Below are 25,824 nucleotides of genomic sequence, written 5' to 3' on the forward strand. Positions count from 1 at the left end.
GCCCCCCCCCCCCCCCCCCCCCCAACACACACACACTCCTTTGAGATGAGAGCGACTTGTTTACTGCAGCCCCGCAGAGCTCCGGCTGGGGCTGTTTGGGATGCCCGTGGGTGCTGTGCAACTCTTGGAAGGCGGACGTGCGGTGAATGACAGTGCAGATGGCCGAGCGCCACCGCTGCCACCTGAACCTCCCCGAGCTGCACACACACACACACACACACACACACACACACAGTTCCCGAGGTCAGAGACATCAAAACAAGCTGCCTGCGGCCGTCTCGAGTGTCAAAATAATTCCCTGCAATCTTACCTTTTTTCTTTTTAACACTTTTATCTCCCTCAGCGTAGATGCCGTCATCCCTGCTAATAATCGCATCTGTGTTGTTCTGCATTCACACACACACACACACACACACACACACACACACACACACACACACACACACACACACACACACACACACACACGCACACGCGCTGGCCTGCCACTATCTTTTTCCCAGAATGCGATCTGTGCGGCGTTACGAGGCGTACAGTAAATCAATCCCAGAAGCGTTGCGTAATAATAGCTGGAGAGCTCTGTCCAAATACCAAAATAATCACCTTGTCAACTGGTCTGCTCTGGCTCGCACAGGCTACAAATAATAAAATCACAAGGTCCCTCTAACGTTTCCAGGCAAACAAGAGTGTTTACATTGAGCAGCGTATGAAGTTGGGACACTGCCGTCAACGAAATACTGACTCTGAGCCAGTTTTCCCTGAGATAAGCAACATCTGGTCAACAGTAGTAGTCATAATTGTGAAGCAATCAGCTGCCATGAACATGCACTTCTTCTTATATATTGCCTAAATATTTAATCACGTCTGTGCTCGAGACTTTATTTCTCAGTTCTGTGACTGCACAGCTTTCAGAAAGCAACATTATAATTTTAAAGAGCTTTGAAATGTTGTTTTTGCATCAATTTAAAGCTGAAATCTGCCCATCCGTCATCAGCCTTCATGATGACACATTTATGAGCTAAGTAAAATAATGCAGGGGGAATGAAAGAGTGTGATCAGCGGAGTTAGGACACACACTCGTGAGCTGAAGGCCTCGGCTGCATGAAGCTTCATGCTGCCCTGTCACACTGACCTGCAGACAGAAGTCAAACCAGAGCAAGCAGCAAACAACAAAAAGGACGTTTTAGACGTTCAGATCATTTTCATGGAAATGCTTTTCCGACTCTCCAAGCCGTTTTCACATGAAGCACTTTGGATCCTCCGTTTGCTGCTAGCAAAGACAAAACTTCTCACCAAGGTCAAAGTTTGATCGGGTGTCCTCTAATCTAATCTGAACTCTTTCTCCACTCTCACACTCCCGCTACTATCTGCATTTAAGCGCCTCTTTGCGAGCGCCGCGCCATCACACAGGTTGTTGTTGTCGTCGCTCTTGTTGCGAAATGCAGCTTTTATTGATGTAACAGGTGCTTAGCTCGACGGTGGCAGTCAAAATAACACATCTCCTGCTCTGTTTGGCTTTCAGAATGGAAGCTAAACTTAGACATCTTTGAGGTTTTTCTGTCACTTGATGGAAGGTGATGCCAATGCATAATGCATGAGGAGAGAGGGAAGACTTCGTCTGGCTGCTTTTTATAGACCACCAAAGCTCTGCTGCTGCTGCTGCACACACACGCAGAGGCGCGCACACACGCCAGAGCCAGCCGTCTCACTCAATGCGATGTAACCTCTCACAGATCAAGAAAGCAGGAGCAGAGGAAAAACAGGAATCCAGCAAACCGGCAACATTGTCGAGAATAAAAAAAAGAAAAGAAAAAACAAGACGAAACAGAAATGTTGACGTGCTATTTTCAGACTGCAGCGGCGTTTGATGCACAAACCAAAAGAGAGGCAGGGGAAGAGGCAGCGGCTGGTGTTTGTCTCAGAGATGGGCTTTAACAGAAATACTTTATATGTGTGATCTTACACGCTCTCCCTCCTCTTTGTTCCCGCCGTTCCAGCACTTCACTGGAAGTGTCTTTAGGTTTAGTTAAAATGAGGAAGAAAGAGTTATCACAGAAGAGGGGAACCGGGGATGTCAAATTATTTGCAGGCGAAGCCGAGCTCTGACTTTTGATTGCAGACTTTGCAAACCCCATTTGCTGCCCTCAAAAGTGTGGAGTTATTTCCTCTGTATCCTCTAATCCTTATTTAACCGGGCTGGTTGACTAAGAGCATGCTGTCATTTGTCGTAATGACCTGGGGGAGAGGCTGCAGGGAGCTGCAGCTCACACCTGTGTGCGCCATGCAGCGACGGACCTTTCCGTCCAAACGTCCGTGTCTCGGTCCTCTGTAAGGGGGCAGTTTGCTCCGTCGGTTCGCTTCACTCAGCTGCAGCAGCTGCTCTCCAGCCGACGAGTTCAAATGCAACACCTTCAGAATATTTGGTCTCTGTTTTGCCAAAGGGGGTAAAATTTCCAACCTCTGGCTCATATTCTCGCTTCCTTGTCACCTTTTATTGAATAAAAGGTCTTTGTCAAATGGGGGAAGCACTTCACACTAACTGCAGGAGAGAGGCTGAAATGGCTTCCTGAGGGTATTAGAGAGTGAATCCTGGCTTCTAAGCTTTGGGGGAATCCGGGTACCTAACTGGGATTAGCTTGAAATAGTGTCTTACTGCCCATGAAGCACAATTAAAAGTTCCTTGGATTATTTCCTGCTATTACCTGAGAGCTCAGGCTCTTCCAGCCGTTTGTGCCTTGGTATCACGCTTGGGTGGTGAAGACTGGTGCAAATGGAGGCTGACGCTTTGTTTTTGTTGTTTGTGACACCGTTTGTGAGCGGCTGCCTTCCTCGTCACTGCTTTAATGTTAAGATTTCAGTAAAATGAGCCTTAAAATGAGCCCGCAGAGTTAAAAACAGCAGAATGCTTCACATGCAGCTAAATGAGAATGTCTTGTCGTCGCCACCGTCAGGCTTTTATTAAACAGGCAGCAAAATTTCCTGTCTAATAAATGATGAACTTGATGACAAAATTCATTAGAGGCTTCGCTGTGAGACGCGGGGTGAGCGTCCCTCACGCTCACGGTGGTCATTAATTAAGGCTTCACCGGCAAAATAAGTCCTTAAAATGCTTCGCTGATGCAGCCTGACAGCACGTTTCTTCCTTCGTATCGTGACGTTCGCCGCTGTTCTCCAGCGCCGCCGCTTCACATCACCGGACACTTGATATGCGAGCATTGAGGCTTTTTTAGTGCTGTGACGTCTGAATAAAGGCGCGACGTGAGCGTCTCAGTGACAGGAAGTCATACGAACAAGTGAGGCCGCTGATTCTTTTGTCTTCCATGTCTGAAATTTGTTCAGAGCATCTTAAATTCTCAGCTTTAAAGGGAATCTTATCAGCAGATGATGTTTCAGCTGCACTTCCAGGTTGACTCGACTCATCATCCTCTTCTTCTCTTTAATGCCTGGAAGCTTCATCAGAAAGGTGTTCCTCAGAGTCACGCAGCACCTTTAAGCTACGCGTGACGCTCTTCGGAGTTAGCGCGGTGCATTAATTACTACTGTAGGTTCGGACCCCTCTTGTGCGCCGACTCAGACGTGACTGATTGGATTTTAATGAAACTTGCAGATATCATTAATCTAAATACTTAGAGCCAGATGACAACATCGCAGTCGTTAACAGAACTGCTCCGATCACATTTTGACAGAAGTTGAGAGAAATCTTACATCTCGCCGCCGCCGCAGGTCGGCACCACAGTTACAGGTGATTTACACGCTCCTGATTGGCTGAGACAGGGGCCGTGTGGCTCAGCCGAGGAAACGTGTTCACGTTGTTCATTTTTTCATTGTTTACTCCGACAAAGTGATATAGCTTTTTTCTTGTCGTGCCGCGGCGCCCTGGGGGCAGATTTGGGGTGGTGGTGTCTGTGATATTATAAATAACACAGTGAGGATGAAAGGCAGTGGCGCTCCCCCTCCCCATCCCTCTGTCTCTCCTCTTTCCCTCTTGCCCTGCTACTCATCTATGCTCAACACGAGTGCCTCGGCGTTTGTGTGTGTGGCTTGAATTTATATGAACGTCTCCCCGGCGGGGGACAACGGGGGCCAAGTCATTGATATGTGCAGGAGGACTCGGGATAAACAGCCCACGCCGACCGGTGCTACGCCAGCCTGCCTGATACATTTTGATTGAGCAAAGACAGAGGGGTGGGGTGGGGCGGGAGGGCAGTGGAATTGGGGAGGCTTAAAAGCAGGGATAAAATGACAGAAAGGAGCTTTTTTCACCTGCTCCTCCACACTGACACAAAATGGACCCATGTAAATGTGAAGAGCCACACACGGTGCCTCTCCAGACCAGGTATGAGAGCCCCCGAGCTGTGGACGATTTCATTTCGTCACCTCTAACTCGGGCTGTTTGCTTACATCTGGATCTCTTGTTTTTCCTTCCTGCTCATCCTTTTGTTTCATTGGACCGCCGCTGCTCCCCTCTCACTTCTCCCTCCATGTTTGTCTGGGTGACATGGTCAGCACGCTAATGGACTGGAAATTCACGGTGAAAAAAGTCCCCTGGTCCTCCTCTCCGTCTCTGGCTGTCAGAAAACCAAAATAAGAGGTGGCGGCGGCACACTGCGCCACTTATGGCCACATTAGGATCAGCCACCAAAGTGTCACTGAATCGCCTCGTGCATCATTTTGCCTTTGTTCACCATGACAGGGGGCTGAGAGTGCAGCAGGGTCCTTCTCGACCCTCTGCTTTTATCCCCAAATGGATGCACCATTGGTCGGCTCGTCCTTCCAGAGCGCATTATGCCACTTACATCATGGATCATTTTTAAAATCAACTCTTTTATTGACCTGCATCGTAGCTTCGCGCTCATTGACCTGTGTTTGCCATTAAAGTCACGTCACACGCTCAGCCTTTGTTCCTACGCTCGCTTCACGTCGCGGTTCCATCTGTAACTTGAATGTTTAATATTTAAAAGTGCCGACGCTGAGGTCACACTTCAAAGACGACCAGAGAGAGATGAAGATGTGATGTTATAGATTCAACAAGCGCTGGTCTAAAACCAACCGACGGAAAATGTGAAAGAAAGTATTAGAAGTTCAGAGCGAACTGGTTAGGGTTAGGGTTACCTGCTCGTCTTCATTTTGTCGTCTGTTTCGATGCCGATGTGAAGGACAAATAAACACAGGATGCTTTGAGTCGTCAGATCCGTCAGTCAGCTGTTCAGCTGTTCGCTGCTCGCTGCTCGCTGCTGTTCTTTATGACTGTTGGCCTGTTAGCTCGTTAGCTCGCTAGTTTTAGGCTGAAGCTGCTTTAAATAAACCTGAGATCAAGCTGAAACATCAACACTTCACACCACAACAGTTTCACACCCCCAGCATATAACTGCCCCCCCCCCCCCCCCCCCCCCACACACACACACACACACACACACTCACAAAGCCATCTTGATGTGCACACACACAGGAAGTGGAAGTGCTGCAGTGACAAAAACAAACAGTGTAAGATGAAAAAAAGGTTGTTGACAAACATGTTGACTAACGACATGTTGAATTAATGCTCTGATTTTAAATGTTGAACACAGATCAACCCAAACATAAAGGAAGTCACATGACCTGCCGAGCGTCTGTTTTCAGTCACACATCAAACATAAAAAGATGAACGTGTACATCAGCGCTCGTGTTTTTCCCTTCTGAACAGAATACATCTCAGACGTTCCTTCAGTTTGTACATGTGAAATCATTCAAACCCTCAGATTTTTTTGCAGAGCTGCATTAAATGGTGCCTGTCTGACATTTAGAAATAATCGCTTCCTCTGTGAGATTCTCCGTCTCTTCTCCACATCAGCACACAGGTGTAATTTTGACCATTAGTGCAAATACGTTCATCACGCTTGTTCGACCGTAAAGTTGCATTAATAGAAAAGCTGAAAACTAATATTGATTGTTATCACTTGATTAACACTGTGAGCAGAAAGTTGCTTGTTTACACATCCAGCATCCATGAACGCATTTTACAGAGACATTACCCTTCAAGTTGAATTTCCTCTTATGCTAAGCTAATAGTTAATGTGAGATGTGAACCGGGTTTGCAGGTAAATTTCCTTGACGGCTCTTTCTGTCATCTGTAAATGTCCCAGAAACCCACAGGAGACGCTCGCCGTCCCCCAGACTGAGCTCTGATCAGTTCCCCAATTATCAGCTCTTTCTCCTCCGAACAACAGAACTAATGAACAAACAGCCGCCGTCGCACCACGCAGCCTTTCCTCAGTTTACCACCTCTTATCAATCGCCTCCTTTTATCTGTTAGTGTTTTCTTCTCTCCGTCTTAACCCCCCGTTCCTCTCCCCCCAAAGCGTTTATTTACGAACATCATTTCAGGTTGTTTTATGGCGCCCGTCACGGGCCGAGGATGGAGAGGAAGAATGGAAAAATAAAAGATGAAAGGATAGATGAGGAGAGAGGACGACGCTCAAGGCTGCTGAGGGACAAATAGATTTTAGGAAGCGATGAGGAATAAGTGCTAGTCATCAAACCGGCTCGACTCGGCTTCTCTCTTTAGTCAAATAGTTTGGTGACGATGCGAGCTGATGAGGGCGTCAGCAGGAGTTTTCAAGCCGACTCGTTTGATTTAATGAGCTTTGACAGTAGCTTCACTGCCTCTGTCAAAGCCCGATCATGTGAGGTCTGGATGATTCGAAGCCATCAAAGGACCGCGGAGGTCTCTGACTTATTTGTCGCAGCGTGTAGAACAACCCGACTCCCAAAACGCTGCTGCTCGCTGCAAATAAAAAGAGAATCAGTCGTTTCCAAACAAACTACTGACAAAGTGTTCCTGAGCTCATGCAGTGACATGCTTCATCCTTCATGTGTTCACAAAGAGGTGAACCTCCTCCATCCTCTATGAACGACTGAGCCTTTCATACCCAATCATGATACTCTCACCTGTTACCAATCAGCCTGTTTACCTGTGGAAGGATCCAAACAGGTGTTTGTGGAGCGTTCCACATCTTTCCCAGACTTTAAAATGATTCACAATCAGCAGATATTTACAAAAACCAATGAAGCTGATGAGGACAAACATTAGTTATATTGTCTTTGTGCTGGCCTCAGGTCAGCTTGAGTCAGAGAGGATCAGATCAGGTGTTTGATTTATGTTTCCCGCAGCGTCCCATCTTCTTTAAAATCGGGGTTGCATCACAGGATCACCTTATTTTGACCTCTGTAACGGTTTCTATTGCAGGCAGAGGTGCAGGTGGAGAGCTCTGGTCTTTATTCCACCGAATGCGATGCCAGTTATGATCTACGGCGAGCCGAGTCCAGAGGCAAAATGGGAAAAAAAGTTCTGAATTACACGAGGCAAGCTGTTACGGCTCAATAACCCGGCCTGTAATCGGCTCACATTTCAAACACACACTTGCGTTCAGACAGCCCTTGGTTGGGCAGGTTTTTACGAGGAAGCACACTGCACGAGGTGATCAGCATATGTTTTGTTGACATAAATTTAAAATTTATTGCCGTTGTCAAAAGTGACTGTTGGACAAAGTCGATTATTAACTGAGTAAATGGCCTGAGAGAGTTTTATGTGAACTTCCTTAATGGCTACAGTCAGTCTGTTTCAAATCACCCGTCCTCCCTCCCTCCCTGAGCTCCCACCCACCGCACGCACACACACACACACACACACACACACACACACACACACACACACACACACACCTCATCGTCTATTTCAGAAGCACAACATGAAAGCACACAGTTACGATGGGATTTGAGTGTGTGTGTGTGTGTGTGTGTGTGTGTGTGTGTGTGTGTGTGTGTGTGTGTGTGTGTGTGTGTGTGTGTGTGTGTGTGGAGAGGTCTATCTGAGCTAAATCACTGAGCTGAGACAAAATATTTTAGAATCTTTTCACATATCATTAAACATTGTTGAAGCTGAATTATGGTGTAATATTAACTCTGTGCAGACACACAAAGCTTTTCAGAGGGTATAAAACACACCTCAGACGCTGCTGCTGAATATTATTCTGCTGTATCTGGTGCAGATGAGTGTGTATCATGAATGCTGGTTTGCTAGTTCAACATAGCCACATTGTTCGCCTCCCATCATCTCTCTGTTTCTTCATCGTGGCAGATGAAGTCGAGTCGAGTGAAACGTGTGGTGAACGCACTCGGCTGTGTTCTGGGCTCAGAGGATCACCTGTGATCCGGCTCTAATGTGACCCGTTTGGGCTGAGAGTCAGCTCCGTTAGCCGCGCTCAGGCTAGCTTTTAGCCGCAAATTGGGATATTGTACTTGGCCTAGTTGTGGTGTATTATTCATCTCAGGTCTGGCACGAGTCTGGAAACCGAGCGTGCTGGATGGAAGCCATTGTTGGGCCGAGCCATTTTGGCTGCCACGGTTTTGCCCCTGCTGCAATATAATTTGTACATTAGCTACTGTAGCTAATATTATCATAATCTCTGGCCCTTTTTGATACGTTTCTCTCGTCATAAGAAATGCATGGTGCATGTTGACTAAATCTATGAGATGCCAAAAGGAGGGACGTCATTAGTGCTGCAGGAGGACAGCCGTCTAAACCTTCCCTTTAACAGCCTGAGCAGGTGCTGGTCGCATTCTGTTGAACATCAAGTGATGTGCTGTTTCAGCGAGCAGTGCGAGCCATAGCCTTTAAATTTAACACTCTCAGCCAGCGACATACACAGCACACTCCGCTCATCAACACTACATTTAGGGTGAAAATACACGGCGGTGCTTCCGCTTGGAGTGGCTTTAATAAGTCCATCCATACCTTATCAGTGCTCTGTCTGGGGGGCACAATGGTCAGATTGAGGAGGGACACAAAAGGCCTTTGAAAGGCTTTGTGCTCGGTGTGTGTTGTGTTCAGGTTTACCGCCCGCGTGTGTTTTCCTCTTATCAGAGTGAAAGTGTGTGAGTGCATCACCTGTGATCCTGGAAGGAAAACCTGTTCCCTTCTTTTGTCTGTTCGCTTGTTTGTCGCTGAATTTGTGTCATTCATTGTGGATAACTCATTGAGGACTAAATTACTTTAAGATATTTTTTATCTGCCCGAAGCATCGGGGGTAAACGTCCGTCTGAGTTAAATGCGAGTGCGTTATTCTGCTGCTATTTTTCACCAATCACAGGGAAGAATTCCAGCGTGGAGGTGGCAGTTTGTCCACCGGCAGCTGCCTCAATAGACCACAATGCAATGCAGCTGTAAGGAAATTGCTATTGATTTGTCCACCTATATGTATAACCACACGCAGCAGCCTGCTTTTGATCGAACGCAGCCGATTCCGGTTTCTCTGCTGGAGGAGCATTCTGGGAAAAAGACGGAAATTTTTCATTAAAGTACGTTAAATGCCGTCACAGACCGATATCTGACAGATTAAGAGCTTCCTTTCTCGCTCGTGTCGTTCATCGTGGTGTCACTTTCTCTCCCTTTTTGGCTTCTCGAGTGTCTCTCTTTCCTTTTCGGGGGCATTTGGCATTTATAGGGCCTTTTAATTACTCGCTGCTTGCCAAAGGGCCGCCGTGCTGCCTTCAGTTTCCAGGTTCTCTGCACAAACCATCAGGCATTCCTCAGCCTACCTGCATTTTTTTTTAAAATCTCAGCTCTTTACGAGCCTTTCTGTCAGGTTTCAATGATGTTGTGCAGCAATTATCTGTCACTGAAGTCATACCAGACCTCATTGCTGAATAATCTGTGCAGCCATTGCCACGATACTCGCTGTAATCTCTCTGTGTCTGTCTCAGTCTCTTCCCCGCTCCGTCTCTTCCAACCCCTCTCCAGGCATAAAAGAGAGCTGTAAATCAATTTGCATTCGACATCTGACATCAATCAGTCATGTTTTGGGAGAGTGGCACCACCTCCTCCTCTGCGGCTTTGTTGAGAGACGTGAAGACGGATGGCTGTCATCTCGCCCAAGTTGAGCAGATCTCTTATCAAGGGCATTGTTTCCCCAAGAATTCCTTGTTTTGTCTGCCAGAAGCATGCGCTCACCTGAGTATACAACCCTGTCTGTGCAAATTTGTGGTGCGTTTTTTCCGCTTGGCGTAAAATGTTCAAATCTAGAAACATGCGAGTCAAACCAAATCCTCGTCATTAGCTTGAACAGTTATCAGAGGTGTTTTCACCACATGCCTCCAGTTTGATTTAAGCTGGTTGTAGCTTTACTATCAAAGCGATGATGCTCGTTCTGGAGCCTCACAGTGTGCAAGAGCAACAGTTTTGGAAGATTAAATGTGCCAAATCTGAAACAGCACCAGCTTGACAAACAGTCATTACAATTGTGGGAGTGTGTGCCTTTGTGTGTCTCACTCAAGGCGAGGTATTTGAAGTTCTCGGGAGGTTTAAGGCACTGTGGCAGTTGTTTGGCAATTCGTGTCACCTTAATTGCTTTAGAGCACTTTCAGATATCTCTCAAGAATAATATGCTTTGTACTGAGCCGTGGGGTCTTTGAGGATTTCGTAACACAGAGAGACACGGGGCCAGACTTTCTGTTGTCAGATGTTATTTAGTTACCTCACCTTCAAGGCCTTTTCCACATAATCAAATATTGAACCTTAGTCTTGTCTGACCTTGTGCACTTAAACTATGTTACAGCCTAATGACTGTCTATTTGGGCAAAGGCAATTCATTGCACATCAAATTTTGCTTCCAGCTACACATCACCTCATAGTTTAGAGAGCAGTAGTCAAAAACTGGCCCATAAATGGTTCATAACACTAAGTAGCTGTTTTAAGTGTTTGCCTGAATAAATCATTCTATTTCCCTTTATAGCTCCTTATCCATCTGCAGCACTTGAGATGCAGGGACTTGATAATGCCTCTGCTCGAACAGAGCCTCGTGATTTACAGCACCGTGTCATGGTCTGGTGCTCCCTGCAGAGGAATATGTGCGCTGCTTGGACGGCTTGTTGCTCTGATGCTTATTGTTATGCGCCGATGTTATGATTGACGGCTTTTGACACCGTCTCCCAAATCGCAGAAGTTTTTTATGCTGGAAGTTATTAGTTAGGAGCTGCGAAGCGTCTGTCTGAGTGGCGTGCGTGCACATTAAGCGTGAAAACGGCGTCGCTTAGCCGAGTCCAGACAGTAACGTGTTTGTTTTGCTCTTTGTCGACAGGAAGATGCACAGTGGAATGAAGACCTACGGCTGTGAGCTGTGTGGGAAGAGCTTCCTGGACAGCCTCCGTCTACGGATGCATTTGCTGTCTCATTCAGGTAAAGAAATCAAACCAACCCAAAAACCACGAGCCCGTGCTGTGATCGCTGCGGCGCCTCCTGCTCTCATCGCCGTGAGAAACGACTGATGGGGAACAAAAGAGCATCCACTGCTTCAGTTCTGTGCAGTTATTCAGCATCATTTGTAAAGTTATGAAAGAAAATTTAGTGAATTATGTTAAAATCTGGATTTAAATCCCACTGAAAGTCTGAGGTCAGGCAGCAGCTCCTGATGGATTTGCATGGTTTAACCTCTTTACTGCAGACCATGACATTTCCTACAGCGCGTTCCAAAGCGCGCCGCAGATGTTTGTTTTCTTTAAATGTGTTTTTTATTGGTTCACTTTCATTTTACTGCGGTTTCTAACTGTATTACTTGCCGTTCATTTACAGCCACGCAGCCTTCCAATGCAATTGGAGGTTTGCCAAAAATGAAACTAGGTTTGATGTTCTCGCTGATAAATATCTAAGTCCAGCAGGAGCAGTGCCAGGAGTCCTGAGGTCAGGAGTCCAAATTCTCCAGTTCAACCACACCCAAAGACATGTTTGACCAGCCAGCAAAGGGGGCTCTTATTTTGATTAGCTTTTTATTTCACAAGTTAAATTTTCCGTAAATTTTTATCTTCCTACGTTGCGTCTCGCTCCGGAGGACGTGACCTCCCTGTTCTCAGCAGTAGCTGCGGTCCTGACTGAGTCCAGCTGACGTTCAGAGTTTATTTAAATGATTAATGTTAAATATGTGTGAGTCCAGATAAACACTGGGAACGTGCAGAACGCTGGCACGCTCCTTTAGAGCTTCTTTTTCATGCAGATTTATGATCTTATACCCGGAAGCAAAGGCTGACTCAAGCTTTAACTCGTGCATCTTACAAATTTGCTTTACAACCATTCACAGACAGAGTGATTCATTATGAACACGCTGCACAATGCACAGGTCCAGGAAACAGCTTTTTACATGATATAGTTCCTGTAGATGCCAGCTTTGAAGCTCCTGCAGCCTGAATGAAGGGACGGTGCCTTACACGTGCTTTATCTCACTATAAATATAGTAGTTTTGAATATGAGAATGTGGAGCATAACCCAGTTTCAGTGATTTGTGGATTAAATAACTCTTGAGTCCAGTAAAGCTGAGCAGCTCTGGGAAACTTAACCAAAGAGGAGCCTGCACATCATCATCCTGTCATCCTACACCTCTGTGACATTAGAGGTCTGAAAGGCAGCAGAAGTTAGAACACAGGACACATTGATTGGCCCGGTCTGGCACTATTACACCCACCCACCCCCAAACACACACCCCAGCCGTCCCTGTGCTCTGAGCCTACTTAGCGCAGCATTGCTTTAATGGCTTGGACCGTCTTTTATAGGCAGCAAAAAGCTCCTCGCTGCTACGGCTCTAAGTGCAGATGGTTTATGGAGACACTGTAAAAGCCATGGGACCTCTGAGGGAACCCCTTCTGCACACGCAAAATCCCAAATCCATGTGTCGATGCTGGCCCAGAAATGGAGCCCTCTGCTTGGTGGGATACAGGAAGTGGTCTGAATTGTCTGCTTGGCGTTATTGTGGCTGTCAGCTGCCGTCAGGAGGCAGACAACGATCATTTCCACGATCGTTTGTTTGTTCGTATTTCACCAAAACCTAAACAGGATGCTGACACTCCGGCTATGTTGTGACACAGATGAATGACAAACTCACGCTGTGCCAGTGAATTGGCTCGGCGCACAACTCAGCGTGTCAAAAACAAAAGTTACTCCGAGGAAATATTCAGTGTTTGTTTTAAAGCGACACCCCGTCCTCGCGGTCCCCGCTGCACATGCACGCACCGCTCCTCGCTCACCTGTCAGCAGCAGAAAGACGCGAGCTGTGTGGCAAAAACATACCGCTGAATGTTTGGGAGGGAATGTCAGACATAACGTCCGGCCCCTGAAGCCTCTGCTCCAGCTCCTGCTTCTCTAACATCACGTTATGCAATTCAGTGGTGAAAGTAAGCACGAAGTTTTCTTTAACTCGGGAGCTGTGTCACAGTGGAAGCTGAGTGTGTCGAGGTAACGCTCAGATACATGCGGCCCTTCTCCTGCAGAGTGTGTGTGTGTGTGTGTGTGTGTGTGTGTGTGTGTGTGTGCAGCTCTCTGCATGCCTCAGTGGAGATGTGCCTTAAAGAGCCACGCTCTGGCTGCTCACATGGCTCCAAGTTAAACCGCTGACAGACCCAAACTCATACTTGGTGTTTTTTATTGGAATTAGCTGCAGTACTTCTTGTAGTAACAGTACTATTATTCACTAGTCTCTAAAGCATGCAGGTGTTTTCTCTGTGAGCGCAGCAGGAATGACAGTGAACGCAGTAAACACTGGAGACTGTACAAAATACGAGTGAAGGTAGCAGCAGTGATAGGAGTAGAAGTACACGAGAAGAAGCACTGAAGTTCACCAGTTACTTCTTTTTAGGAAAATGAGGCTTGTGGCAGAAGAGGCCTCTTTCTTTCATCTCCTGCTGCAGAGCGAGATGTTGCACATAAATACATATAACCTAAAATTATGAACGTAAATGTATTTTATTTTATGTATTTTTTGCAAAGGAGAAGCCTAATATTCTATATTTAAGCTGCTCAGTTGTATCACTGTGTGCAGATGCCAAAACGTGATAAAAATCATTCGTTTGCACTCGCGACACTCGTTATTCTAAAGTGATAAATAATATCATGGCTGAAAGGCTTTCAGAGGAAGATGAAGCGCCGCCTTCTGCATCAAAAAGGGACAAAGAAAGTAAATGAATGGTTCACGTTTGACAGGATCTGCAAACACATTCTGCCTCTCTGGTGTCGTGTGGACGATAGCAGAGAGCTGAAATCAGGTCTGATCTGAGGGAGGGTGACCTTAGTTCCCCACAGAGGTCAGGAGGGAGGAAGAGGAGGGTGAGCGCATGATTAATGAAAGCGTGAAAATGATTCGGATGAAGTCAGAACTTAAATGTTTCCTCCAGGAGGCCCTTGGTGCTGTCTGAGCAGCAGATCATCTGGAGGTCTTCTGTGGTATCAACAGGTTAATAATAACTCGCTCTGTGTGCCCGTTGACATGAGGTGAAACTGTGCTGATGGGAGATCAGATGGAGAGAGAGGAGCGTTGAAAAGTCGAGGAAGAACCTCACTCTCCACCTTGAGAGAGGCACCCGAGCGGAAGATGTGGGCAGTGTATTTTTAGCATCAGTGGCAGCAAGTGCACAAACTTTTTTTCCTTTCCTCCTCTGTTTTCCTCTTTCCGAGCGGCGCGCGTTGACGCACGACATCAACCTGCACTGTTACACACATCAGTGTTGATTCATAGCCGCTTTGGTCTGGCGTAAAAGGCAAGACAAGCGCTTCTGTGGAGACGAGCGACGGTTAGGGAAGAGACAGCAGCGAGGCGAGGCTCCTTTCATACTTTTTGTCGTCTCTTTTTTTTCTCCTCCACCTCCACCTCCACCGCTTGACTTTCAAGGTTTTTCTCGGTCTGACGCCGCGTCTCGATTTTTATCGCGTCTCTCTGTAATGATGACACTTCACCGAGTCCCAAAACCCTCAACCTCAGCCCCTCCTCCTCCTCCTCCTCCTCTGCCGCCGCCATCATCCTTCAGCTCGCCTCAGAAAAGACAGAATATTGTGGAGATGAGGCGAGAGCGCGGAGAGGCTTTTTGGTATGCGCAGCGCGTCGTGGATGTGGAGCGTTCAGACGCCGCTGCTGCTGCTGCTGCTGCCTCCTCCCTCGTCCTCTCTGCTCCCCCCTCTGTCTCTCACTCTCTGCCTGTCTGCCTGTCTGTCTGTCTGCCTGTCTGTCTGTCTCTCTGTGCTTGTTGTACTGGACTTGGCGGCTCGCCAGTCTGGGCCGCCTGCCACCGCTGAGGGTACAGTATGTACAGTCTACCTTGTGCCAGCTATTTTTTTCCTCTCGTCTCGTTCTGTCTCAGTCCTCTCTCCACGTTGTTGTTTTTTTTAATCTCCGCCTGACGTTTAGTGTTTGACAGCGTTTGCTGAGCCAAAGCCTGCAGATGGGGGTTCAAGCAGGGTGGAGAGCTGTGACTCAGCCCCTTTCGGGTGCATGTGGAGGTCCTAGATTTTGTTTTCTTTAAACCAGAGCAGCACTTTAACACTGCTGATGGACAGTAGTGCCAATATTTGCAAACTTTCACCAGTTTCACGCAGAAAAATACTTTCTTTCACCTAAAATTGGGTTTGATTCCAGGCCTGAAACAGCAGTGAAACCACAATGAAACCCCAGAATAATAATAGTAATTCTGACTGAAATCAAAACTTGGGCTGGAGACTGAACCGCAGTACTTTTTATGTACTGACCGAAATGTGCCCATAGAGTACAAAAACTAATCTAGTATCTAAAGTTCACGTTGAACGTCTGCTCAGATTCATAAACTTGTTTTTTAGGCTGTATATGATTAAGATTTAGATGAGATATAACTTCATTGATCCCACGCTGGGGAAATTATGTTGTAACAGACAGCAAGAGTAGCAAGAATAGTGAATAAAGGAGACACAGAGAAGAACAAAGGGACAATAAAGAGGAAGACAAATTAAAAAAAATCCTCTGTGTGTGTACTTTATATACAAAAGTAGACAAAAACCAGAGACAATATTAACATTTGAGAAGTCTTCTGTGTCCATTTGTTGGTCTTTTTATGCGTGTTTAGAACAGCGGAGCTTATTTTGTCAAAGCAAAGCAAAGATTCGACCTTCACACTCAGTGTTTATGTGTCTGAAAGTAAAGTATCTGTACTCACTAATGCAGTAATTCACAGAGGAAAGGTTCAAACCGTCCTCAGCACTAATCTGAACATTAAGGCTTCAAACAGACCCCAGTGTGTGAATTCATACGTATCAATCAGACTGTATTTTATCCACAGTATCAACAATAATCTGCCTTTTAAATCTGAGTGTGTGTGCGTGTGTGTGGGTGTCGAAGCTCATCAAACAAGACCAGACTGATATGATTCAGTTTTTTTTCCGAGCAAGCCGATGCAGCATAATAAGATTACCAATAAGACTCTCCCCGAACACCCGCGTCGCCATCTCTGTTCGCACCAACTTTTCATCTCGCTGCCTTTATGGCTTAAGAGTCTTAATCCTCTGTTTACAGTACGTATATAGTGAAGAGTTCCTGGATTAGCCCACTGTGTGCATGTGTGAGGGAGACCTGAAGCACATTAGAAAAGATCCATCTTTATTTAAGCGGCAGTCTCAGGCTAAACGTCTTGCTCAAGGCCACGATGTGATGATATATGGATGGAGAGATGCTCTCTGTAATGTGTCGCCTGGCTGAGGGAACCAGAAGCGGTTTAAGCACAGAGCGCGTGGATCTGCTCGCCTTTGTGCAAAAAGTACAGAAATTTGGCATTGTCGCTTGGTTATGTTCTCCAGCACGGATGCTTAAAATAAATCAGAAAAAAACACTTGAACTCTTGATTTAACTCTGATGCGCTGAGCGGCTGAAGAAAGGATTCAAACATGTTTACACTCGCAGGTATTGAAAAGCGTTGTTTTGGTGTGCTGGCACACGTCAAGCCCAGTTTTTAGGTGAGAGCACTTCATGGAGGTGTCGCTGTGCAGCAGAGGTGGCTGCTCCGTGCAAGAATATAATAACTCTCGAGAGAGAATTTCAATAATTCGGCCAAACAACAAGCACACAAAATATTGAACTTCGTGGTGAGCAAACAGTTTGAGGCCCAGCTGGTCTTCAGCCCGTCGTGCTCAATCACCGTTTACCCACAAACACATTATCTCAGCCTCGACATTATTGATGGAAACATGCCTTTACTTGATAATCTCCTGGCATTCTGGGTCGTATGCTGGCGCTGTGTGATGGTGTGTCACACGGGCTTCATCAGTTTGGTATGCCTGTGTTTGGTTTGTGCATTAGTCAGCCAGTACAGTGTATTTCCAGAGTGAGGTTTGCAGTTCAGAATAACGTTTCTAACCAGCCTGAAGGGAATTTATCTTTTACGACACCTCGGTTGGTAGCGTAGCATTATGTTCCCTGTTAGTGGGCTGCATGCTAAAAAAGAAAAGCCCTGGAAGATAGCTTACATAAAGGCACTGTTTGTAGAATTGGTAACGACAGCGCCGCCCCAGTGGTGGTGCAGAGAATGACCTGACGTTAGTGATTGTTTATGTTTTGTTCTATAGCTCATTTGACCTGAACAGAACACATTAAATAACTGTGCTGTAAATGCTCCACAGCCAAAACTCTCGTCTCCCCGCCATCCCTGACCAGATGTTCATCTTGGCTCCCGAAAATTAAAAGCTTTGTTCCAATCTGATCCCAATCAGCGTGGGAGTGAAGTGCCCACGTAAATGTCCGGAGCGCTCAGATGAGGAAGAATGCAAAGAATTTGGATATGAGCGGTGCGAGGCGGGAGGGCTGCTTTCCCATTGCTCTTTGTCTGCGTTTCTATCTCCGTGGCGTTTGTTTGGCTGTTTGGCTGTCGGCTGGTCGGCTGTTCTGGCGTCGTGCCGGTTCTTCCCTCACAGTGATGACGACATATTTGTGCCGGCAGGTCTGGATGTTCTGCCAGCATTCCAGCATTTATGATCGCTCGCAGATGTGAGTCCAGGAACACACTGTACTGTACCCAAACCCAGAAATTAATGAAACTTGACTGCCTTCCAGGCCACAAATTCCTAAATGTGTGTGTGTCTGTGTGTGTGTGTGTGTGTGTGTGTGTGTGTGTGCGTGTGTGTGTGTGCATGAGTGAGAAGAGAGACAGGAGACTCGAGGGAGGGAGGAGTGGCAGGGGGAAAGTGCTATTAAAAGCAAGTAGTAGGAAAAGAAGTAGTTCAGAAAAAAAATAAAGTGTGCTCCAAAGTGTTATGCATGTACATTTTTTACGGCAGCTGATGTTCTGTCCTGCATGCATGCACGCGCACACACACACACACACACACACACACATACACACGCACACACACACGCGCACACACACATCCCTGCTGCTTCCTCGGCTACATTAACACAGGATGACAGACAGAGCGGATAAACAGCAGTAGCTCATGCTTTAGTAGCATAACATTACTCCTTCTCTGCGACTTAAAGGCCCCCCCTCCCCTGCACTTCTTGTACTACTTCCCCCGGCCTGTTGATTTACTGTTCCAAACACCAGCGGGATTATGCAGCTGGACAGATCTCAGCTGGGTTGCGTTACAGGAGAAGGAGGGCAGGTCGGGGACAGCCGAGCGAGAGGCGACACAACATTCAGGTCAACCTAAACACTGTAGCATCAGCCGTCATGTCGCACCGATCTTTACCCCCCCCCAGGAGACGGGGGAGGAACTTGTTAGACCTGTGTCCTCAGCGAATGTGACTTCATTGGAAGCGTGTTACTCCGAGCAGCTGCACTCCTTAGTCAGAACTCGGTGTACCTGTGCCACGGGCTTCTTGGAAAAGAGGTGTTTTTAAAGAAATGAGACGTAAAAATAGCCGAGCCCGAGCAGAGTGTGAGCGACGATCCAGCGGCCGGCCGGGCTGACAGCTCTCTGTCTGGAAGTGCACTCACACTGGATGATGCCTTAAATGTCATTTTGCTCAGCGTGACACCTGTAGCTGCCTTCCTGGAAGAGGCTGCGTGGATATGAACTGTACCTGCACTGCTGAGACATGTGTCTCTTGCTAGCAGAGGATGTCTCACTGTCTAATAATACGTACGGCAGCACTCCTTCTCCTTCTTTTCCATTAAACAGAATTTCCAGGTGTTAAAGCTCGAGGCGTTTCTTAGCGTGGCGTAGGGCTGCAGCCGCGGTGGCCATGTTGTCTCGTCTCTCTGCTCGTTTGTCTTGTGGACGCTGGACTCCAGGAACACATTTCACTTGTTCCTGAAACCCTCGACGAGAGATTTCATTGAGTGACGCAAGCTGGTGCAACAGCAGCGAGTCCTGAAACGATAGCAGGGCTGCGGCTGTCTGTCCAAAAGAGAAATAATCGGCTGATAGATATGAAATTTGCAGGCTGGCCTGAGAGTGAACCCTTTGCTGTAGCGCCACCTTCAGGACAGCGTTTTTATTTTTCTGAGTATCTTTTTATTCCATGATTGTGTTTCAGCCTCTGAGGGTTTAGCTTTAGATGCTGCTCATGTGAACAAACCCATTCGTTAGCTTCCCCCTCGTTTCGGTTGCATCATCAAAAATACGACACATTTCCCACGAACGCTGTCGCTCCCTGTCACACTTTCCTCGCTTAACGAGGATAAATATTTACAAATGATTTCTCTGTTTGTGGCCCCGCCTCTTGTTTGCCTCTTCCTGCTTTGATTCGAGGCCGTCAGTCTTCTTGACAATGATCCTGTTTGTCAGCGCTCTCAAACCCAATGAGGGTCTCATTTATCGATGCTATAATGTGACTGCAGCCAGAACATGAGCGCCTCATACTTAAATAAGTATGTAAATCGAATTAGCTGCAGTGAATTTTTATTAGTTGTCATCTGCGTAGCGAGAAGGTCGATCTCGCTTATTAGTCAGACATGTTAGACGTGTGATTACATAGCAAAAACAAGGAGACATGCAGGTAAAGGAGAAATTATTTGAAATGCGATCAATAGAAAGTCAGTATCTAAGATGTAAATAGTCTGCCTTTCATCAGCCGTCATCAGTACGTCTACTTTATGTCAAAATCCAAATAAACACCAACAATCCTTGAATCATAAACTGTCTCAACACCATTTCTAATCATCTGCACGAGCTCAACTCTTCTTTACAAGACGTGAAAAAGATGAGTCCTCCCCAGCATAAATACCACGGATGAAACAATTCAACAAGCAATCAGCTTTTGTCCGACAAGCAGCTCCAGCAAATGACTATGTAATCGAATTACTGCTAAAAGTATGTGTTACTCTCCGAGCCTGTCAATCAGAAAGTTAGACAGGGAGGCTCAAAGTTGACTTTTCAGCCCTCTCTATTTTCAGACAAGAGGAAAAAACTGGAGGACTTGATCTTATTCCTTTTATTACAGGGATATTGCAGCTTTAAATCCTTTTGGTTGCTAAGTAGCGAGTGCCCCTCTGCTCCCTTAATGGGCCTGATTTGGTATTCCGCTCTGATGCCAAGTCTTATTTTTGTATGCGAGACAAAGTGTTTTGATGGAGGGTGATTGCTGAAACGTCTGTGTGTCTACCAAAGGCTGTTTTTTTTTCTTTTTTGGTGGAGAGTGAGAGTTTTATGGCCTCTCTCAGTACAGTACACTTTGTGCCTTCTGCTCAAAACAAGAACACAGTCGATTGAATTTTGGATTCGCTTCATCATCCCTCCCTCCTCCCAGCAGCTTTGTTGTCAGCGAGCAGCATGTGTGTGCGTGCGTGTGTGTGCGTGTGTGTGTGTGTGTGTGTGTGTGTGTTTGTCTGAGGGAGAGATGTGAGTGCTTGCTGTGTGTGCTGGATGCATGTGTTTTGTGTGTGTGGTAAAAGTCAATTATTGCAAAAGGCTGCCAATTAATTTGCTCTCCTGGAAATTCGAATGATACTGTAGAACACACACACACTTGTACACACGTGTGCACACGTATGAAACACACACGCTCTCACTTGAGGTAAGCTATGCGCACACACACACGCACGCACGCACACACACACACACACACACACACACACACACACACACACACACACACACACACATGCTGCTCACCATTATCTTGAAATGAGAAAGAAGATGCACAGGCTGCAGACGTTTGTTTGCTCTGGAGTGTGATGTTAAATTAGGTCGTGTGTGTGTGTGTGTGTGTGTGTTTTGGGGGCTCTTACTGGCTGAATAGTGAACATTGCTCAAGGGGGCTAAAGCAGGATCAGGTGGAATTGCCCGGTCTAGTCTCCAGGTATTCTGGGAGTGTCTTTTTTTAGGCAGAGGGTCCTTCAGACTGTCTCAGGGCGTCCAGATGACAGAAGGGCAGAGCTGATTGTGAGTCCCCCTCGGCGCTTATCTGGACACAATAAGTCTCGGTTTTAAGGCGCTCGCTGAGTTACTGGTGAAATAGAAACCCGGTGTGGTGCAGTGCAGTCAGATGCCGACACAGAAACAACAGTTTTAAGGCGGGAAGTCACAGAACTTCTCCACACCTGGACTTTAATGCAGTGCGCCCAGCAAAACCGACTGAGCACAACAGGGAAATGTATTTGCAAATGCTGTCTGGTGTGGTCGAGTTTTTAAAAAAGGAAAGGAAAACTTCAGACTTAAAAGCGTGCGTGTGACAGTGTGTGTTTGTGCGGTACTGGCGAGGTCCAGTTGTGCCGTTCTGTATAGTAATTAGTGGTATGTGCCACATTTGGAGGAGGTGCTGCAGCGAGCGTCTGGACAGCACGTGTTGATACGAGCCCGTTCGGATTTCATCGGTTTTTAATGTCTCTCTCTGATGTGTAATTATCATTGTTTGAAAGTCAGCCTGCATGCATGTACAGGTGTGTGTGCCGTGTGTGTGTGAGGGGGGCGGGGGGTCGTTTAAGGGTTTCCGAATGTACCGCAAACACCCCCCTCCCAAAACAAAGGGAAAAAAAGCAGCCATGAGAGGTGGGTAGTACAGGGGGAGATAAGGTTGTGAGAGCAGGAGGCTAAATTTAAATCGTAATTGGCCGACTTCCACAAGCTTGTGGGCATTTTAATGAGTCATAATAACTTCATTTAAAACCAGCTGAGCAGAAAATAGATTGGAGAGGAGCCTGTGGCTAGTATGGATTTGTGTTGCTTTGTGCTCTGTGAGTGTGTGAACGGGCGTGCGTGCATTCATCCTGACTGTAAAACCCACACACACACACACACACACACACACACACACACATACAGGGTGCCGCGACATGCATCCAGGACTCACACAGAACAACACCGAGCTGCTTTTCACGCAGCGTCTGTGTCTTGACGGATCGTGATGACACAATCGGCGCATTTCTAACGTGGTGACCGTGACGAGTGTTTGTCAGTTGTTTCCAAGTCCAAATCACATCAGGTGTGAGGATGGAAGCAGGAGGAGGAGGAACAAACATGTGAGAGAAAATGAAAGTATAAATTCCAGGCGGCGCTCCGAGCCCTCAGGTGTTTTCACCGTGGCCTCAGAAGACCTGTGTCAGCCATGACAGACAGACTGCACGTGTCACCTGTTTGTTCTGCTGCACCTGTTGGGGCGGAACCAGTTACACCTTTATCATTAATACTAGCACATGGAGTGAAGGCGCATAATTCCCAGGATGCTGTTGCATTATTATTATTATTCTTTATTGTCTGCACTTAGTCGGAGCATCAGGCCAGCTAAAGCTAAAGCAATAAATTCAAATGTTCCACTGCAGGTCGTGTAGCGTTTAGAACAACTCTGATTCCCTTTCATACCCAATCATGATCCTCTCACCTGTTCACAATGAGCCTGTTTACCTGTGGAATGATCCAAACGGGTGTTTCAGGAGCGTTCCACATCTTTCAGACTGTGAAACGTGTCACTGCGTCAGAGTCACAACCAGCAGATATTTACAGAAATCAATGAAACATTAAGAGAATTGAGAATCAGGTTTGTGTGATTGAAGTGAAGGTGGGAAATTATTGAACAGTCCATTAATGAAATTATTAATTAGCATTGCACACATTTAGTCTTCAGCTATTTTCTTTTATAATTTTAGCTGATTCCTAACAACAAAGTATTTCTAACTGCAGAGATGTTTCCATCAGTTTTCTGTTGTGTTGTGTTGTGTTGTGTTGTGTTGTGTTGTGTTGTGTTGTGTTGTACATGCTGCTCCCCCATGTTGATTAATTCACATATCCTGTCTAAGAGCGTCTTGGTGCCGCAGACCCTTTGTCATGTGTGCTGATATCAAAGCGTGAAATGCTTCCTGTCGCATCAGATCAGCGCTTCCTGTGACCATCCTCCATCCGTTACGGCGTGCGTCCTCGCCATCGAGCTGAACGGGGAGTCGCACCTGAGAGTGAAGTGAGAGTTATCCCGTGAGCCAGGTCCTGCAGAAAAGAGTCAAACCACTGTTCCTGTTTGAAACATACCTCAGATTTCTGCAGCATTACGGCCAACAGTAAAACTCTGTTCTGCTAATGATTTAACAGTGTCATACATTCACGCCGCCGATTAGATTTTCAGTATACCACTCGTCACAGTGTCTGTAATGAGCCCCCGGTATGCACTGACATGGGCAGAAATGGAAGTCAGCCATTCATTTTGACAGCTCTTTCATTGTGTCATGACAGTGTGTGTAATTAGGCAGCTTCTACATGAGGGCAGACAGCCACACACACCTCTGCTCACATGTCCCGTCCACTTATTCCTCTGTTAGATTACCGGCCTGTTCGCGCCCCGGGCGTCCGTCGCAGCTGCGTTTCGCCTCTGGTATGTCAGAGAGATGGACACACAGATGAATTTTACATGTCTTAACTGCACTGTGTGACAGAGGAATACATAATCTGAGTACATGCCTTTTTTTTAAATCTTGATTTACTTCATGTTGCTCACTTTTAGTTTATTTAATCAAAATCAAGACTTTCTTTTGACAGTTTGTTCCAAATTTGCGTTTGCATGCTAAAAATGTGTTTGTGAATCTGAATGAAGTGTCATTATGGTTTTTTGAGAGGGATCTAGATTCTGTGACAGCCCCAGCTGGGAGAGCGGAGTGGGGGGAATGTTTGTGACACAAATGGTAATAAAAGTAAATATTCTCTCAGGCACGACCTTTTATTGCATTATGTAAGTTGGCCAATAGCTCTGGGAAACTTTTTAGATCAATTTCGCAGCGCAGATTAGAAAGCTATGAATCCCATTTATGGAAGAGCTCCCTCATGAAATGCTCTTTGAAACTTTTATATTTTCGGATGAAGAGAGAATGAACCCGGCTAAGCAAAGATCTGCCGACGGCACTTTCATGTGGGGGGAAGAAAGAAAGCAAGAGAAAGTGAAAGGAGACAGAGCGAGCGAGGCAGAGAGAGAAGATAAAAGCTCTCCCAAAGCCATCTGGAAGTAGCCAGGACACACAAGGATTGCTTTTATGCTGCTAATTCCACTGGGAGGTGCGACATAAAAGCAAAGCATGGATATTGTGTTATAACTGTTGAAAACAAGCAAGTGACCACGGAATACTAATATGGCTGGTCAGAGGGAAAAGCACTTCAATCCAGGAGTAAACAGGCTTTTTGGATGGCCCCCAGATGATTTTTTTTCATGTCTGAGGGGGGCTCGGGGGTTCAGGGCGTATTGATTTGCAACTATTAGCCGACTGTCTTGCAGACAGTTTCTGACAAACTTTGAGGCTGCGCCACATCTGTGCCATGCAGGCTAATCCTCCGCATGTGATAACTCGACGCCGGCCGTGTTTGAATGCTTGAAGAATAGTGAGCGTCATCCACACTTTAAGGTCTAATTCTCGGGGGGCTTCCGGGTTAAGACCACGTCCATGAGCCGGCCGGGACTTGGCTGCTCCTCTCTCCCTCGTTTCCTGTCACCTCTCTGCGATAATCCCTTTTCTGTTTCATCCCATCAAAAGCAGAAGACGACGGTCAGCCGTGGTTTCAGACGACATTCTTGGCTGACGTCTTGATCAAAACAACGTGACGTTATAAATTCGCTCAGCCGGTTTGTTTGGCCGGGCCGTAAACACATCCACCGGTTGCTCCTCTCTGGTTGCCTCTCAGACAGAGCAGTGAACGTCGCCTCCTCCAGCCGTCGACACGCAAGTCAAACACATTACTCGCTGTTACCAGCAGTGACCACAGGGGGCGCCAAGTCAGCAACTTTAAAGTCGTATTCGGAGTTAGCTGCTCCTGCTACAGAAAATCCAAAATCAGACGTTTTAAGATGCTTCCATGTTGCCGAACAGGTTTCCTCCTCGCTGCATCACCTGTGCGTCGTATGATCACACAAAGGAACTTTAAACTGTTACTGAAGGCTTCAGTCTTAATGACTGTGCGAGCATGCCAGCAACACCGTGAGGTGAGGAAAGCAGGAATGTTAAAGCACAGACATTAGCCTGTTAGTTTCGACTTATAACGTCTGCGCGCACTGACCCAAAACCAGTTTACTTGATTAACTGGTTTAAGAAGAAACTGCATGTCGTGAGACGTCCGCTAAATATGCAAACACGTCTCTGCGGGTGAAACTGAAAGACATGAAGAGCACAAAGACATAATGAGTGTTCGCAGTGTGACAACAGCACGCTCCACCAATACGACGCTTCTGTCAAACTGTCACCCGCTTCCACACTTACATAAACCTTTGAGATGTTTAAAGTTCTCCGTAAACTGTTTCTGTCACTTTGGTTGAAGTGAATAAATCAGCTCCTCCGACATCAAAAAGCACATCCAGCTGAAAACATGGAGAGCGTCTCACCCCGGTCGCATCTGCTGCTCGTGGCACAGTTAGACACAAAATCATCAAAGTTTCATCTCCACCGAAGTTAGAGCTTCACTTCATGATACAAAACTGAGTGAGTCTGGATTAACTGCTGGATGAGGTGCTGCATGTTTAATCCATTGTTCAGGCCAAAGTCATGAAAAATTACCTGAAAGTGTTTGTTGGTTTTTTTTGGCTTTTTCATAATTGAAGCAGATCAAATTAACCATCCTGCGAGTTTAAAACAGATTGCATAAATGCCCAAATCTGACATTAAAATTTA

General features: G+C 46.5%; 1 protein-coding gene across 1 annotated transcript in view; it reads left to right on the forward strand.

The window, feature by feature from the left end:
• zbtb16a (zinc finger and BTB domain containing 16a) overlaps positions 1-25,824 on the forward strand; it is a 130,502-nt gene that overhangs the window by 39,608 nt on the left and 65,070 nt on the right. Inside the window, exon 3 of the mRNA XM_070982943.1 lies at positions 11,115-11,212. Coding sequence (XP_070839044.1) covers positions 11,115-11,212 — 98 coding nt within the window. The remainder of the gene's footprint in view (positions 1-11,114; positions 11,213-25,824) is intronic.

This window comes from Chaetodon trifascialis, chromosome 16 (genome assembly GCF_039877785.1).
Source record: "Chaetodon trifascialis isolate fChaTrf1 chromosome 16, fChaTrf1.hap1, whole genome shotgun sequence".
In the NCBI taxonomy this organism is placed as follows: Eukaryota; Metazoa; Chordata; class Actinopteri; order Chaetodontiformes; family Chaetodontidae; genus Chaetodon; species Chaetodon trifascialis.